General features: G+C 36.7%; 1 protein-coding gene across 1 annotated transcript in view; it reads right to left on the minus strand.

Annotated features, from left to right (window-relative positions):
- The window catches only part of IQCM (IQ motif containing M), a 735,830-nt gene that overhangs the window by 574,051 nt on the left and 142,228 nt on the right, over positions 1 to 19,551 (minus strand). The window contains exon 7 of the mRNA XM_042782394.1: positions 17,511 to 17,524. Within this exon, the coding sequence (XP_042638328.1) occupies positions 17,511 to 17,524 (14 nt within the window). The remainder of the gene's footprint in view (positions 1 to 17,510; positions 17,525 to 19,551) is intronic.

Genomic DNA, 19,551 nt, shown 5'->3' on the forward strand with positions numbered 1-19,551 from the left:
ATATTGAATGAAGCAGGAAACATCAAAAGAAGATGGAAGGAATACACAGAGTCACTGTACCAAAAAGAACTGATCGATCTTCATCCGTTTCAGGAGGTGGCATATTATCAAGAACCAATGGTACTGAAGGAAGAATTAGAAGCTGCACTGAAGGAATTGGTGAAGAACAAGGCTCCAGGAATTGACAGGATACCCACTGAGATGTTTCAACAAATGGATGCCCCGCTGGAGGCACTCACTCCACTTTTATGCCAAGAGATCTGGAAAACAGCTACCTGGCCAACTGACTGGAAGAGATCCATATTTGTACCCATTCCAAATAAAGGTGATCCCATAGAATGTGGAAATTATCAAATAATATCATTAATATTGCATGCAAGTAAAATCTTACTGAAGGTAATTCAAAAACTGTTGCAGTGGTATATTGACAGAGAACTTCCAGAGGTGCAGGCTAGATTATCAGAAGAGGACATAGAGCAAGGGATATCAGAACTGCCATCAAATGGATTTGGCTCAAGGCAAAGAGTACCAGAAAGATGTTTACTTGTGTTTTATTGATTTGATTTGATTGTGTGGATCATCACAAATTGTGAATGACATTTGGGAATAATGGAAATTCCAGAACACTTGATTGTGCTCATGAGGAACCTGTACATTGACCAGGAGGCTGCTGTTCGAACAGAACAAGGGGACACTGCATGGTTTAAAATCAAGAAGGGAGTGTGCCAGGGTTGTATTCTTTCCCCATACTTATTCAATTTGTATGCTGAGCAAACAATCTGAGAAGCTGGACTATAAGAAGAAGAACATGGCATCAAGATTGAAAGAAGAATCATAAACAACCTGTGATACACTGATGACAAAACTTTGCTTGCTGAGAGTGAGGAAGACTTGAAGTACTTACTGATGAAGACTGAAGAATACAGTCTGCAGTATGGATTACATCTCAATATAAAGAAAACAAAAGTCCTCACAATTGGACCTTTAAGCAGCATCATGATAAATGGAGAAAAGATTGAAGTTGTCAAAGACTTCACATTGCTTGGTTCTACAATTGATGCCAATGGAAGCAGCAGTCAGGATATTAGATGACTATAGCACTGGGCAAGTTGGCTGCAAGAGACCACTTTCAAGTGCTGAGGAGCAAGGATGTCTGTCACTTTGAGGACTAAGGTGCACCTGACACAAGCCATGGTATTTTCAATCTCCTTGTATGCATGTGAGAGCTGGTCGATGAATAAGGAAAACCGAAGAAGAATTGATGCTTTTGAGTTGTAGTGCTGATGAAGAATGCTGAAAGTACTATGGACTACTAAAAGAACTAACAGATCTGTCCTGGAGGAAGTGCAGCCGAAATACTCCCTGGAAGCAAGAATGGCCAGACTTCGTCTCACCTACTTTGGTCATGTTATCAAAAGGGACCATTCACTGCTGTCTAGTCGATTTTGACTCATAAAGTCTCCCCCTTGGGTTTCCAAGGTGGTATCTCTACAGAGGTAGATTGCTCAATCTTCCTTCCAAGGAGAGGCTAGTGGCTTTGAACCACGAGCCTTCTGGTTAGCAGTCAAATGCCTTAGACATTACGCCACCAGAGCTTGTTTATATCGTATGCTGTAAAAGCAGTATGCAGGAGCTCTGATAACACAGTGGTTAAGCATTTCATTGTTAACTAAAATGTCAGTGGTTCAAACATTGACTTTCCATGGAGAAAGATGAGGAAATCTGCTTTTGTAAAGATTTACAGCCTCAGAAACTCTATGGGGGCCATTCTACTCTGTCCTGGAGGTTCACTATGAGTAGGAATCGACTTGATGGCAGTGTTATATTTTTATTATTATTTATTTGTTTTTTTAGGGGTGGGTGTGTTTAGTTATATAGCATCAAAGACTTTTTTTTTTTTTTTTTTGGTCTACAGTGTTTGTTCTACTGTGATTGACTTATTTTACTCAGCATAATTTTATAAGCAATGTCAACCAAAACAAGTAGGGTACAAAAATTCATGTAGTATGATTTAATTTATATAAATTTTAAAAAATGGGCAACATAGAGAAAAGCAGGGAAACTATTACAAAACCAAGAATAATAGTTAATTCTGAGAAATGAATAAGAGTGTTTTGATTGAAAAGGGCAACAGAGTAGTGACTGAGTGTTGACATTGTATCATATAGTGGTTACACAAAGTTATCTTTATAATTATAATTATTCATTATAGCACATGAGAGAAGAACCTTGGGTGGTGCCAATGGTTAAAACACTCAGCTGCTAACTAAAACGTTGGAGGTTCCAACCCACCCAGTAATACCTCAGAAGAAAGACCTGGTGATCCATACCCTAAAATTCAGCCATTAAAAACCCAACAGAGCAGTTCTTCCCTGAAACACATGAGGTCACCATGAGTCAAAATCAACTCCTCAGCCACTGGTTACATCATATCAGGACAAGCTACATAACTTGCAGGGCCTAATAACAAATGAAAGTGGGGAGCCCTTTGTTCACAAAACAAGAAAAAACTTCTGCAATTCTTAAGCATTCTTTCTTAATCTGTCATACTGTTGTGCCAGGCAAATACAGACCCTCGTAGGTGTGCATGGTGTGTTCACTCAGCTCCAGCCCTCTTTGTTCCTGCACCCAGGACCCTATTGGGGGCAGAGGGCAGCTGAAGCAACTAGGCGAGAACAGAGGAATGATTAAGAACTTGTCCCATGAAGTGAGTGGGGTGATAGGTGGTGTGACCAAATGTGAGCTAAGGTTCAAAATCTCCAGTGCCTGCTACATTATCCCACCCGACTTTATTTATAAAACACTAATTTCAAGCTAAAAATATCAGGGATTTCAAGGTGATGACTGCAGGGCATTAAACCCCAAACAGGGATCCCCTGTTTAGCTGCACCATACATTCAGGCTTTCTGCACATTTCTCCATGTATGTCATATTATGGATATGTGTGTAGGAAAGAAAAGAACAGGTCATGCCTCTATTTCCTTCTGCAAGTTCCTGAGTCATGGGCAAGACCTGAGTAGAAGGGATGTGAGAAGATTTGAAGAGACTGTGTGATAAAAATTTTAAATTTGATATCAGACTAAAATGTATTTACCAAAATGTTTATATATCTCAATGTGGGCATGCATGTTTAGAGGTTGTTTTATAAATTAAGGATTTATAACTAAAATCACGGGCAATTAATCGCACAGCATGCTAAGCAATTTAACATAATTGTCCTTGGCTATATAATGTTGACGCCAAGAACCTCCCACTCTCTGATACTAGCTCTTTCCTTTCCATTCACTTGTAAGTGAAAAATTACCCTAATTGATGGGGGTAATTTATAAAATCTAATAGAAGTAGACATCATACTTGGTAGAGAGTCAGGGAAAGAAGGCCCTCTATGAGATGGATTGACATAGTGGCTGCAACAAAAGGATGAAACACAGCAATAATTGTGAGGATGGTTCAGGACCAGGCAATATTTTGTTCTGTTGTACATATGGTTACTTTGAGTGAGAAGTGACTCAATAACAACGATAATGACAGTAAATGTTGACACAAGTAGACCAAGTTATTTAATATGTGACTTAATTCAGATTTCAGAAAGGAAACGGCATAGAAGGAAACCAAGTAGGTGTTTTAACTATGTTAAATCCCACCAGTTGCCGTAGAGTCGAATCCAACTCACGGTGATCCCATGTTTGTCAGAGTGGAACTATGCTTCACAGAGTTTTCAATAGCTGATACTTCAAAAGTACCTCATCAGGCTTTTCTTCCAAGGTACCTCTGAGTGGACTTGAACTTCAAACCTTTTGGTTAGCAGCTGATCATATTAACCATTTGTACCACCCATTTATTCTTTCGCAACAATTCTGAAAGATAGATACAAATATCTTCCTTCTTAAAACTAATGCTGAGTTTGGTCTCTTCACAAGGTCATCCACAGTGGACAAGTAGTTCTATCTGACGACGAAGTTCTTTAGTTAACTTCGTTTGCTTCTTTTTTCTTCTCTAAACATTTAATATTACTATGTTCCAAGCACTATGAGAGATGATATAAATACTGAAATAAATGACCAAAATCCTATGAAGACAATAATCCAAGGCTGTGCTATTGATATGGCAACTATTAGCCCTTGAAACTTGGTTAGTATGAATTGAGATGTGCTAGAAATTAAATTATATGTCAGATTCCAAAGAATTCATAAGAAAATAATGTAAAATATCTTACTGATAACTTTTATACTGATTACAAATCAAAATGATACATTTGGGAAATAATTGACTAAATAAAATATATGCTTAACATTTATTTAATCTATTTATACTTGCTTTTTAATGTAACAACTGGGAATTTTAAATTGTAAGCATGTGTCACATTCTCCTACTGAACATCACTGATCTAGGGACCCCCTCCAATTTTGCTTTTGTGTATATAAATGAATTAATTACCTGTATTTTTAAATGCTATATTTCAAGATTATTTAGTATAAAAATCATCTCTATTCTGCTGTTAGAGTTAATCTTCCTGCCACATCAATATTTTTGATTGCATATTTAGTCTTTCTTGATATTCCAGAAATAGCTGAACCAAAATTAGCTAAGCTAAATCCTGCTGCTTTCCCTGATAGAGTACACAATGAACAGAATGATACCTGAATTTAAGAGACAGGTATTCTTATAATGGATTGAAAATCACTGTTCTTACAATATACTGAACATAACAAGCATTTCTCCCAGCATGTAAAACTTAGATTGCTTAGAATTTGATGCACTGAAAATGTTTTTCACATTTTCCTGAAGAAGAGGAGGCAAGATATGCTTTCAGATGATAACACATTTGTGTTTTTATGAAATATCTATTAACACGAGCAGTGGGTAATCATACAAGTAAGGCATTTTCCTTATTATATGGTTATATTTCCTATTATGCTGTTACATAATAAAAGGAATACAAAGCAATTTATGATTCAAAATAAATGCTAACACTTCAAAATTGTGTAAGATGCAGTAATAATATTGATAAATTTGTAAGACGGAGTGAAAATGTAATTCCAAAAAGTATAGACAGTAATGAACAACATCAGGTTTAGACTCCCTGGGGTTAAATGGACTAAAACTGTCAGAAATCATGCAAAGGTACACTAGCCATGATATTGTATGTTCTGAAAATGCTGAATTTTAAGATTCATCTGCATTAAAATATTTTGTTTTACTTTGAAATATTAAAATTTTATAATTAAAGGAAAAATACTCATAATGAATATATATGACATACATTATAAATATATACATACATACATACATGCTTATATAAAGTGATATGTTAAAACAGAAAAAGTAAAGAATTGAAAATTAGGTTAGTGATATACTTGTGAAAGGAGCTCTGGTGACACAGTGGTTAAGGCATTTGGCTGCTAACCAAAAGGTCAGCTATTCCAATCCACCAGCTACTCCACAGGAGAAAGATGAGGCAGTCTGCTTCTGTAAAGTTTTACAGACTGGGAAACCCTATGGGGAAGTTCTATTCTGTCCTACAGGATCACTATGAGTCAGACTCAACTTGACGGAAGTGAGTACTCATGAAACTGAAATGGCAAAAAATAATACTGGCCATGGCTGAATTTTTGTGAGAATAAAAGAAAATGATGTTGTTGTTGTTATGTGCCATTGAGTTGGACCCGACTCATAGTGACCCCTCCTTGGGTTGCCAAGGCAGTATCACTACGGAAGTATATGAAAAATAAAGTAAGGTATTATATAATTGATGCTATTAAATATAAAAACAAATTTATTCTACTGTTTTATGTTAAAATTCTATCCACCAATTAATGTTTTCAGTATCTATTATGTCATACACTAATAAAATATTTTAAAATGTATCAAATTTCAGTTATTTTAAATCATCTTCAGAAATAGTCTTGGTATGAAAAAATAATAATAGTACATTGTAAGTTAAAAGATTTAAGAGAAGATACTTGATAATTACAGTATAATTTGGGAATTAGGTGGTCAAAGAATTAAAGGGCAAATAGCTACAGTCTGAATGTTGACAGACTGGTACCACCCTGTTGGGATATAGTGGATTCCTCTGTAAAGCTAAATCCACTTAGAATATTTAGATTTTTTTTTTATTTAAGAAATCTGTTCTCCAACCCCAAAATGGGATAAGAATTTCTGCCTTCTTTCCCTTCTTCCTTCAATTAACTTCACACATAATATCAGAAGGCAGAACAAATAACATGGCATTTCTTCCCCCTGATAGTGAAAAACTCCTGGTGAGGCAGGCAGGTGGGAAGCTGGAGAATTTGCCCCACTGGGCACATAGTGGAAGGATTCTCTTACAAAGATAGAGAGGATATGAAATAGACTTTTTTTTATATAATTAATGACATGAAACTATCATATTTGACTTAACTAAAAAAAAAGTTCAAATTTGTATAGCAAATTCAATTGGAAGGCAAATAAACCAAATTGTTAATCATGATTGTGAGAGGGTTCTGGGATTATACAAAAGTTGTTTGTCACTCCCCCACCATGCTGTTTAAAATGATTTGTTGATAGGTGCCATCAAGTCAGTTCTGACTCATAGCAACCTTATGCACAACAGAAAGAAACATTGCAAAGTCCTAAGCCATCCTCATAATCCATGCTATGCTTGACCCCATCATTGTAGCTACTCTGTCTGTTCATCTCTTTGAGCATCTTTCAATTTTTCTCTTACCCTCTACCAAACATGATAGCCTTCTCCAGGGAATAGTTCCTTTGACAACCTGACCAAAGTAAGGGAGACAAAGTCTGGCCATTCTGGCTTCTAAGGAGCATGCCAGCTGTACCTCTTCCAAGACAGATTTGTTTGACCTTCTGTTAGCCCATGGTATTTTCAATATTCTTCACCAATACTACAATTCAAATGCATTAATTCTTCTTCGGTCTTCTATATTCATCATCCAGCTTTCTCATGCATGTGAGACAAAATACCATGGCTTGGGTCAGGCCCACCTTAGTCCTCAAAGTGAAATCTTTGCTTTTAACATGTTAGGTAAGTCTTTTGTAGCAGATTTGCCCAGTGCAATACATCATTTGATTTCTTAATTGCAGCTCTCATGGGTGTTGACTGTGGATCCAGGTAAAATGAAATCCACTTCAATATTTTCTTTTGGTGTATGTATGTACAAGTTCCTCATGAGCACAATTAAGTATTCTGGGATTCTCATTCCTCTCAATGTTTTTTTTTATAATTTGTTATGATCCACATAGTTGAATGCTTTTGCAGAGTCAATAAAACATAGTAAACAACTTTCTGGTATCCTCTGCTTTCAGCCAAGACCCATTAGACATCAGTAATGATATCCTTCATTCTACATCCTCTTCTCCAGCCATCTGAATTTCAAGCAGTTCCCTCTCTGTATACTGCTACAATAATTTTTGAATTATGCAAAAATTTACTTGGGTGTTATATTAATGATATTGTGCAATAATTTTTTAATTCCATTGCGTCACCTTTTTTTTTGAATGGACACATGTATAGATATCTTCAAAATTGTTGCCAGGTAGCTGTCTTCCAAATTTCTTTGCATAGATGTGAAAGTGCTTCCAGTGTTGAAACATTTCAATTGGTATTCCATCAAGTCCTGGAGCCTTGTTTTTTGCCAGTATTTTCAATGCAGCTTGGAGGTCTTCTTGCAGTACCATCAGTTTTTGATCATATGCTACCTCTGACATTATGGAAACCAAAAAAACTATGGAATCCACTACCATCCAGTCAATTCTGACTCAGAATGACTCTATAAGACAGAGTAGAACTGCCCCATAGGGTTTCCAAGTCTATAAATCTTTATGGAAGCAGACTGCCTCACCTTTCTCCCATGGAGCAGCTGATGGGTTTGGACCACTAATTTTTTGGTTTTCAGCCCAATGCTTTAACCACTGCACCACCAGAGCTCCTTATGAAAAGTTGCCACATCAACAACATTTTTCTGATATTTGACTCTGTATTCCTCCCATCTTCTTTTGATGTATGTTGTGTCAATTTTCTGCCTATAGAATCCTTCAGTATTGCAACTAAAGGCTTGAATTTTTCCTTCAGTTCTTTCAGCTTGAGAAATTCCAAGCATGTTCTTTTCTTTTGATGTTTTTACTCCTGGTCTTTGTCCATTTCATTATAATTCTTTACTTTGTCTTTTTGAGCTGCCCTTTTGAAATTTCCTATTCCACTCTTTTACTTCATCATTTCTTCCAGTCACTTTAGCTACTTTATGCTCAAGACAAAATTTCAGACTCTTCTGACATACATTTTGATCTTTCCTTTCTTGTCTTTAGCTTTCTTCATGTATGATATCCTTGATATCATCCCACAACTCATCTGGTCTTTGATCATTAGTGTTCAGTCCATCAAATCTATTCCTGAGATGGTCTCTAAAATCAGGTGGGATATACTCAGGTTTGGACTGCGGCTTTCACAGACTTGTTTTAATTTTCTTCAGCTTCAGCTTGAACTTACATATGAGCAATAAGTGGTCTGTTTCACAGTTGGTCCCTGGCCTTGTTCTGACTAATACTATTGAGTTTCTCAATTGTCTGTTTACACAGATGTAGTTAATTTGATTCCTTGTATCCCATTCAATAAGGTCCATGTATATAGTTGCCGTACATGTTTGGTTAAAAGATATTTCCAATGAGTAAGTCGTCAGTCTTGCAAAATTCTATCATGCTCTGCCTGACATCATTTTTATTACCAAGGCCATATTTTCCAACAACTGATCCTTCTTCTTTTTTTGTACATTGCAATCACCAGTACTATGACTCAAATTATCAATACATCTTGATTGCATGCTTGATCAAATTCAGAATGCAGAATTTGGTAAAAATCTTCAATTTCTTTAATTTTGGCATTAATGGTTGATGCATAAATTTGAATACTAGTCATATTAACTGGTCTTCCTTGTAGGCATATTGATATTATCCTATTATTGGCAGAATGGTACTTCAGTATTGATCTCAAAATGTTCTTTTTGATAATGAATGTGATGCTATTCCTCTTCAATTTTTCATTTCCACTATAGCATCCCATAGGATCATCAAATCCAAAATGGCTGATACCAGTCTGTGTCAGCTTACTGATGCCTAGGTTATTGATTTTCAAGCATTGCATTTTATTTTTGACAGCATACAACTTTCCTTGATTCATAGTTTGTACATTCCATGTTCTGATTACTAACGGATGCTTGCAATTATTTTTGCTCATTCTAAGCTGTGCCACATTAACAAATGAAGTTCCCAAAAGCTTTACTACATCTACTTCATGAAAGCTGACTTGACTTGGAGGAAGAAATTCTTTCCCCAGTCTTATTTTGATTGCCTTCCAACCTTAAGGGCTCATCTTCCAATACTAGATTAGACAGTGTTCGACTGCTATCAAGAAGGTTTTCACTGATGATCTTTGTTTTGGAAGTAAATCACCAGATCCTTCTTCCTAGTCTCTCTTAGTCTGGAAGCTCTACTGAAATATCCACAACATTGCTTCCAGAATCACAGCAACATATAAGCTACCACAGTATGATAAACTGACAATGAATAAAAGTTCATAAAATAGAAAACAATATACTATAGAGAAAATTGGCAAAGCTAGAGCAAAGTGCTATAAGTAGGTTTAAAAAAAAAAAAAAAAAAAGTTTTCAGACCTCTAACAACACTGTCCAAAGCAGGGAGTGGAGAGCAGGGCCATATAAATCAAAAGTGGCTCATTGCATATTATTATCAACAACTTTAGAGCAATTATTTTGATAAATTAGATGAAATAGACATATTCCTTAAAAATACTAAAACTCACAGAAGTTGAAATAGATGGTCTCATAAGCCTTAATTTCACTAAAGATATTTTAAAATTTTATAATGTGATTTTAAAATTCCACTTAAACAAAGCTCCAGGCCCAGGTGGCTTCAATAGTTATTTTTTCTCAATATTTATGGGGAAAAAATAGCATGATTTTACACAAACTCTTCCAGACAACAGAAAATAAGGGGATGATTTCCAACTTGTTATATGATGACAGCATCACATCAATACCGAACTCTGACAAGACTTTATAAGCAAAGAAAATTAAAGGCCATTTCTCACTTGAACAAAAATGGAAACCTCCCAAAAAAAAAACCATTAATAAATTAATTCAAGTTTGATATATTCTAGGATTAAGAATTAGTTTAACATCTGAAAATCAGTACAAATCACTGCATTAAAAGAATAAAGAAGAGAAATCATATAATTATTTTAAAAATCATTTAATAAAACTCAACACTAATTCATGATTTAAAAAAAAAAAAAAAACCTTGGCAAGCTAGGAACTTACTTAATCTAATCAAAGGAGTCTATTGCAAGCATATTTAATGCTTATATGGAAACAATTCCTCCTGACAGGGGAAATGAAACAAGAAAGCCTTCTAAAAATATTGCCGTTTTATACTATTCTAGAGGGAAGGAAAAAACATAATAAAAGATAATAGGATAGGAAGAACTAAAACTATCATCTGTCACAGACAACATGATTTCATATATATATAGAGAGAAAAATCCAAACGAATCAACAGATAAACTTCTAAAATTAATATATTCATTTAAAACAGCCTTAGGATAAAAGATGCACATGAAAACATGAGTTATATTTCTTTCTTCCAAGAAAAGCATGAGGGAGCAGAAATAATATTTTAAACACTATTTACAATAGCATCAAAATATCAAATATATAGGAATAAATCTAACAAAAGATATAAATAAAACTGTATAATATGTTTGAGAGAAATTTTTAAAGGCTTATATAAAAGAGAGGAGCTCTGCTGGCATAGTGCCTAAGGCATCTAACTGCTAACCAGAAGGCTGGCTGTTCAAACTCACCAGCTACTCCTTGGAAGGAAGAGTGGGCAATCTACTTCTGTAGAGACACTGCCTCAGAAACCCAAGGAGGGGTCTCTATGAGTCAAACTGACTTGACGGCAGTGAGATATAAAAGGAAAGATATGCCATGTCCATCTGTATTTCATCTTAAAGATTTCCAAGTTTTATTTCTGACATCGAAAGCATTAGTCCACCTGGAGGTATGTAAATCATTACATATTATTGTATGATATGTAAACCTATAAAATATTATTATATGTTTTGTGAGATTATAATTTTACAAAAGTGAAATAATGAGCAATGATAGTACAAAATTCAGAATAGAAGAAGCACTAACCTAAAATGCTTCATAGTCATTTTATTATGCCAAAAGGAGGTCAAGTTATTTTTAAATTTTATTACTACAAAATCAATAATACTTACTGATGAAAATATATCTTAAATGAAAAGATAAGTCACAGTATAATAGACAAAAGGGTTATATAGAATTCCTACAAATCTTGGGTAGAAGCGTATGGGTAATATTAAGGAAAAGCATCCAAATATATTTACCCAAGTATTTCTTTTTCTATGGGGTGACTTCTTTCATATTCCTTATAATATGAAATATGAGAAATATAATATGAAATATTAGAAAAATAAATAAATAGAGCAAAAGAGAATACTTTGTGGACAGATGATGATAATGTGTCATGAAAAAAAGATTTCTGTTAATTTAATTCTGGACTCATGAAGCCTGACAGATATATAGATAAGAGATATGTACATTGAGAAGAGATACAAAGAGAAAAGTGTGGCCACTTTTGTTTTGTAACTATGAAGTTCATAGGCCACCAGGAGGAGGTATGTGGTCTTACCCAGAAAGCTCTCTCTGCATGAACCATGTTCCAGAAAATAAAATGCATCTGTATTTGTTTCAGCTATATATATTATTGAGAATGAATATCACATTATTGAGCTCCACGGGTGAAAATATTGGTTCTAATAAATTAGATAACTTTCTTCATTGAGTAGGAAAACATAAATATGATAATTGGCACAACTCTTTTAGAAAACAAAATAACAGTGTTTTCATTTATGCAACAAAACATACTAGGCATTATTTTGGACCCAAGGGAACTAGTCAGTGAACAAAGGAGTTGAAAATATCTGCCTTCTTGGGGATTACATCCTAGCAGGAAAACCAGAAAAGGACAGATAAGTAAAAGAGGAAATACATTCTATGGCTACCACTTATCTCTCAGTTTGTCATACTGTGGTCACTTGCACGTTGCTGTGAGCTGAAGTCTATGTCACCAGTATTTCAAATACCAGCAATGTCACCCATGGTAGACAGATTTCTGTGGAGCTTCCAGACTATAACAGACAAGGAAGAAGGAAGAGGCCATCCACTTCTCAAAGAACTGGCCAGTGAAAACCTTATGCATAGCAGTGAAATAATGTCTGATGTATTACTGGAAAACTTTATGAATAGCCCTGAAACTTTGTCCAATACAGTGCCAGAAGATAAACTCCTCAGGTCAGAAGGCACACAAAATACAACTGGGTAACAGCTGCCTCCTCAAAGTAGAGCGGACCTTAATGATGTGGATGGAATAAAGCTTTCTAGACCTCCATTTGTTGATGTGTGCACAACTCAAAATAGGGAGAAATAGCTGCAAACCTCCATTAACATGGAATGTATGAGCATGTATGACAACAGAATGTATGAAGTATGAATCTAGGAAAATTGGAAGTTGTCAAAAATGAAAAGGAATACATACAGATCAATAACCTAGGCATTAATGAGTTGAAATGGACTGGTTGTGGCCATTTTGAATCAGATAATCATATGATCTTCTATGCCAGGAATGCAAGTTGAAGAAGAATGGTGTACCATTTATTGTCAAAAAGAATATTTCAAGATGTATCGTGAAGTACAAGGCTGTCAGTGATAGGATAATATCCATATACCTACAAGGGAGACCAGTTAATACAACTATTATTCAAATTCACACACCAGCTACCAAAGCCAAAGATGAGGAAATTGACGATATTTACCAACTTCTGCAGTTTGAAAATGACAAAACATGCAATCAAGACATGTTGACAGTTACTGGTGACTGGAATGCAAAAGTTAGAAACAAAAAAGAATCACTGGTAGTTGGAAAATATAGCCTTGGTGATAGAAATGATGCTGGAGATCACATGATAGAATTTTGAAAGACCAACAAGTTATTCATTGCAAATTCATTGCAAATATTGCAAATAAATATTCACTGCAAATGGTGGCTACACATGTGGACTTTGCCAGAAGGAATACACAGGAATCAGATCAACTACATCTGTGGAAAGAGGCGATGAAGAAGCTCAATATCTTCAGCCAAAACAAGGCCAGGAGCTGATTGTGGAATAGACCATCAACTACTCATAAGCAAGTTTAAGTTAAAGCTGAAGACAATTAAAACAAATCCAAAGAGCCAAAATATGACCTTGATTATATCCCTCCTGAATTTAGACACCATCTGAAGAATAGATTTGATGAATGGAACACCAATGACCCAAAACCAGATGAATTGTGGGATGACATCAAGAACATCATCCATGAAGAAAACAAAAGGTCATTTAAAAACAGGAAAGGAAGAAAAGCTCAAAATGCGTGTCAGAAGAGACTCTGAAACTTGTCCTTGAATGGAGATTAGCAAATGGAAGAAATGACAAGATAAAAGAGCTGAACAGAAGATTTTAAAGAGCAGTTTAAAAAGACAAAGTCAATTATTATAATGCAATGTGCAAAGACCTGGAGTTAGAAAACAAAAAGGGAAGAACACACTTGGCATTTCTCAAACTGAAAGAACTGAAGAAAAAAATTCAAGCCTTGAGTTTCAATATTGAATGTTTCTATGGGCAAAAGACTGAATGATGCAGGAAACATCAAAAGAAGATGGAAGGAATACATAGTTACCGTACTAAAAAGAATTGATTGATGCTCATCCATTACAGGAGGTAGCATATGATCAAGAATCAATTGGTATTGAAGGAAGAAGTTGAAGCTGTACTGAAGGAATTGGTGAAAAACAAGGTTCCAGGACTTGACAGGATATCCACTGAGATGTTTAAACAAATGGATGCCGTGCTGGAGTTACTTACTCATCTATGCCAAGAAATTTGGAAGACAGTTGCCTGGACAACTGACTGTAGGAGATCCATATTTGTACCCTTTATAAAGAAAATTGACTCCATAGAATGTGGAAATTATCTAACAGTATCATTAATATCACCTGCAACTAAAATTTTGCTGAAGATAATTCAAAAAACAATTGCAGCAATATATTGGGAGGCAACTTCCAGAAATGCAAGTTGGATTGAGAAGACGACATGGAATGAGGGATATAACTGTTGATGTCAGATGGATCTTCATTGAAAGCAAAGAATACCAGAAAGATGTTTACTTGTGTTTTATTGACTATGCAAAAGCATTCGATTGTGTGGGTCATAACAAATTACGGATAATATTGAAAAGAATGGGAATTCTACAATACTTGATTGTGCTCATCAGGAACCTGTACATAGACCAGGAGGCTGCTGTTCTAACAGAACAAGGAGATACTACATAGTTTAAAATCAGGAAGGGAGTGTGTCAGGGTTGTATCCTTTCACCATATTTATTCAATCTGTATGCTGAGCAAATAATACAAGAAGCTGGCCAAAACATGAAGAAATGCTCACAATCATTAGCTATTAGAGAGATGCAAATCAAAACAACAATGAGATACCAGTGGATAGTTGGATGGCCAGGCTGAACCATTAGGTATGTCTATGAAATGGGGAGTGTATCCAAGAACATGTATAAGGTTGGCAGACAATGGTCCTATAAGTTTATGTGAATGATCAGAATACCCAGGTGTATAGTAGAGCTGACAAGGGGCAAGGTTGTAGTCACTGCTTGGTCACAGCCAGCTACCTAGAGGGACCGAGTAGTTGAACTTGTGGGCTCTGGACCATATTCACAGGGTACATCAAGCTCAATTGGCATAACATACTAACAAAACATTGTTTCACCTCCTATTTTGGCAAGTAGCGACTGGGATCTTGAAAGCTAGCCAGCTGCCATCTAGATGCAATGATGGGTCTTTCCTCATCCAGAGAAAAGAAGAATGAAGAAAACCAAAATTCATGAAAACAATTAGTCCTAGCGACTGGTACACCATCCGATCTATAGCCTATACAACTATGAGACCAGAAGAACTAGATGGTGCCCAGCTACCACTCTCATCCATTACGAAGGAGATCTATGTAGGAGATCCTTGATAGAGAGGGAGAACAATGTGAAACAAAACTCAAAATCATTTGGAGAAAAAAAAGGGGGGGAGGGTGACCAGTTTTGCTAGTCCAATAGAGCCTGGTGGAATCACTGAGACTATGGCCCCTAGCTGCCCTTCAGGTCTGGAATTGAGCCCACACCTGTGCCTTCCAGCCAAAGAAAAGACAGGCATATGAGCTGAACATTTACCTGAGGTAGATACACTCCTTGGAGAGAACAATCATGGGAGGAAAAAGGGCTGTTTATGCACAGGGAGACAGCTCAGAGGGCAGGAGTGCATGGAGGGATGGACACAGGGAAAAGGTAACTATGGGGAGGAAGTGGGAGAGGAGCTGTTGCATTGTGGTAAATTGTGGTCAATGTCATGAGACAAAGTGTATGTGAACTGCTGTATGGAAAGTGAATTTGCTCTGTAAATTTTCACCAAGATCACAATTAAAAAAAAAAAAAAGTATAACCTAAAAACCCTTTTAGGTTTATTTTTATCCCCCATTTAAAAATTAAAGTAAATAAATTACTTGGATGAAGTTTCCCAACTAGAAACTGGTAGTATCAGAATGCTAGTGTCATTAGATTAACTCCAGTGCCTTCACTCTTAACAATAATGCTTACTGCTTTAAAAGTTAAGAATTCATGGCTGCAGTGTAACACACACACACACACACACACACATAAAGTCAAATATATAGAAATCAGGGCTTAATGGCTGTCTTTTTTATATGTTCATTGATGCTATAAGTTACTGAACTAAATAGGGCTATAATAACAATGAAGAGAAAAAGCTTTGCTGTGCACAATTTTTAGAACATAACCTGAGAATGAACTGAGAAATTACATATAAAATGTATTCATTATTTTTCACCTGAGACACAAAGCCAGAAGCACACCTAGGTTATTCAAAAAGAAAATCAACATTTTTCATACTAAACTGATACCTTATATAAAACAAGTTACTGGGAGTTCCAGCAAGATAGCAGAATAGACAAGCTACACAGACCCTCTGCAACAAAGCAATGAGACACCAATTGAAATCAATGCAGAAGACGATCCTGAACCCTGATCTTTGAAAAGAAGGATAAAGAAGTGGATTAAATACCAACTAGTAGAAGAAACTGAACAAAACAATGAGTAAGGAGACAAACTGAGCTGCACATGGCCAGCTGCTCTGAGGGCATGGCCATTTTGAATATATCCTGACAGCAACTTAAGAATCAGCTCTGCTCACCAAGGCTGCATGAGCAAAGACTGCTTTGGTGCCTGACAACCAGAAGGTAGAAGAGTTAGGAGGGGGACAGGTGGACCTGTGGACTGCCAGTAGCTGTCCTGAGGACACAGCCATTTTGGATGTTTCCAAGCAGGTAGTGCAGCCTTTTTGAGTATGTGCTGGTGGCATTCTTTCCTGAACTGAGACCTTAGAGTTTGCTCTGCCTGTCAAGAATGGCAAGGGCAACCACACTGGAAACAGATGACTGGAGAGATAGGATACTCCCCTTGTTACTCATGTGCCACATGTCTTTTTGTTGAACAGGGGTGTGGCCATCCCCCTGCTTCCACCCACCTTCTTGACCTGCAGGGGCTCCATCCCAGTCACTGCTCTGGCACAGCCTGGGTGTAGTGCCCCACCATCTGCAGTTCTGTTTTTGTTTGTTGGTTTTTAAACTATTTTGTTTTTAATCTTCCTCCTTTTCCCCCCTTTTTCCTGTCCCTTGTTCTTGATTTTTTTTGTTCTTTTTTTTTCTTTCCCCCCTTCCCTTTTCCTGGTTCCTTCTTTTTTTTCTTTCTTTTATTTCTTCCCATCCCGTATTTTCCATTTTGCAGTTTTCCCTAACCTTTTACTCTTGTGCTTTTATCTCATTCCCCCCTCCCTAGATATTGTGGCTTTTTTTTTTTTTTTCTCTTTTTCTCATTACCTTTCCTTTATTCTTTTTTAATGTATTTTGAAACTTCTTATTATTATTTATTGCATTTCTCTTTTTCCTTTTGCGATAGTTCCCATTTGTTTTTACGGTTTTTGTTTTTCTTCTCTTGCTTTAGTTTATTTATTTTATTTCATTTATTTATTTTGGTTGGAGTGGGAGACAAAATCTGTTTCCACATCACCCAACTATGCTTGCACCTCCTGCAGCCCCATCCACTGAGTGAGGAACACTGGTGTTTTTTCACCAACTGACTGGCAAGAGACAGTGGCCAACACCAGCTCAACTCACCCTCAACTGCTGTTTATGAACAGCTGTTCATAAAGTGCTGCTCTGACAGGAATATACCACAGATGGAATGGCTTAAACAAATAGGAGTTTATTCTCTTACAATTTTGAAAGCTTTAAGCCTGACTTCAAAGTGCCAGGCTCCAGGGTCTGCCTGAAAGCCCCTGGACCTTGGGCTTCATCTCTGCCTCTTGCTCTCAGCCCACTGAAGTTAGAGGCTTTTCTTCAGTCAGGCAGCTGCTGGCTGCTGAGGCTGACAAACCCTAGGTCAACACATGAAAAGGCACAGTGCTGATATTACCAAACCACACAGCAGGTCATTAATTCAAGTCCATTACAAGTCCCAAGATTAACAGGGCAACATGGCGAGCTGCTGAACTATGACTCAGCTACACGCAGGTTCAAGCATGCCATCAGCTGGAGACCTTCCTCAAAGTTGCTTCTTATACACTGGAAGCACCCCCAATCCCAAAGTAGCTACTCACCTTCTCCAGTAGATTCTACCATGGAGTTAATTACCAATCTCACCATGGGGATAACTACATCCAGCTGCCCTGACATTTAATCAGGCCCAGCCAACTTGACATACAGCCTTATTTACCACAACAGCTAACATAAATCTGTACATGCTCTCATTCTCTACCATACCCACCAGGAAATAGGAGTGAGAGATTAAATACTAACAACTAGTAAGTAGAGGAGCACAGTACGCTGCTTACACAGATATATCAAAACAAAATAAAGGAAAAAAAAAAAAATCTTGCATGAATCACACCAACATACAACCACAAATTAAACATAAATCCAACACCACAACAATGTCTTAGAGACAACAGACTGTCACAGCCCACACAAGAAAAGGAAGATAAAATAGTAGAAACAAAGGACCAGGATAAAAATCTGGAAAATACCACTGAGGAAGAAGCAGTACTGGAATTCCCTGATAAAGAATTTATAAGAATTTTATTTGGGTACCTTCAATGGATCAAGAGACAGATCAAGGAAAACACTGAAAAGATCAAGGAAAACTTTGACAAAATTACAGAAAATATGAACAAAACTCTAGAATAATTTGGGAAAACAATATGAAAAATTAATAAAATAAACAAAAAATTAGAAATGATACAGAAACAACAAACAAAAATTCAAAAGATTAAGATTTCAGAAACAGATAACACATCAAATGGACAAAGAAGTAGAATTGAATCAAAGGAAGACAGAATTAATGAGACTGAAGAGAAATACCTCAATACTACTTTCTAAGGGATCAATCAGACAAAAGATCAAAACATAATGAAGAAGCCTAAGATTCATGTGGGATACCATCAAGAGGAATTTGTTGTTGTTGTGAGGTGCCGTCAAGTCGTTTCCGACTCATAGCAACCCCATGCACAGCAGAACAAAACATGGCCTGATCCCACACCAGCTCCACGATCCCTGCTATACTTGAGACCATCATCGCAGCCACTGTGTCAATACATCTCGTTGAAGGCCTCCCCCTCTTTCGTTGACCCTCCAGCTTACCAAGCATGACATCCTTCTCCAGGGAATGGTCCCTTCTGACAACATGACCAAAATTGATGAGACAAAGTCTGGCAATTCTCGCTTCCAAGGAGCATTTTGGGTGCAGTTCCCCCAGGACAGATTTGTTAGATATTTTAACAGTCCATGGTACTTTCAGCATTCTTCACCAGCACCACAACTCAAAAGCTCAAATTTTCTTCAGTCTTCCTTATTCACGGTCCAGCTCTCACATGCATACGAGGTGACTGGAAATATCATGGCTTGTGTCAGATGAACCTTAGTCCTCAAGGAGACAGCTTGCTCTTCAGCACTTGAAAAAGTTTCTTCGTGGTTGACTTTCCCAATGCTATACGTCATCTAATGTCCTGACTGCTGCTTCCATTGGCATCAATTGTAGAATCAAGCAACGTGAATTCTTTGACAACCTCAATCTTCTTTCCATTTATTGTGATGCTGCTCATTGGTCCAGTTATGAGGATGTTTGTTTTCTTTATATTGAGCCGTAATCCATACTGCAGACCATATTCTTCAAACTTCACCAGTAAGTACCTCAAGTCATCCTCACTTTCAGCAAGCAAAGTTGTATCATCTGCATATCTCAGGTTGTTAATGATTCTTCCTCCAATCCTGATGCCATGTTTTTA

The sequence above is a fragment of the Orycteropus afer genome, unplaced genomic scaffold (assembly GCF_000298275.1).
Source record: "Orycteropus afer afer isolate SDZICR_OR568_19922 unplaced genomic scaffold, OryAfe1.0 scaffold00297, whole genome shotgun sequence".
Lineage (NCBI taxonomy): Eukaryota > Metazoa > Chordata > Mammalia > Tubulidentata > Orycteropodidae > Orycteropus > Orycteropus afer.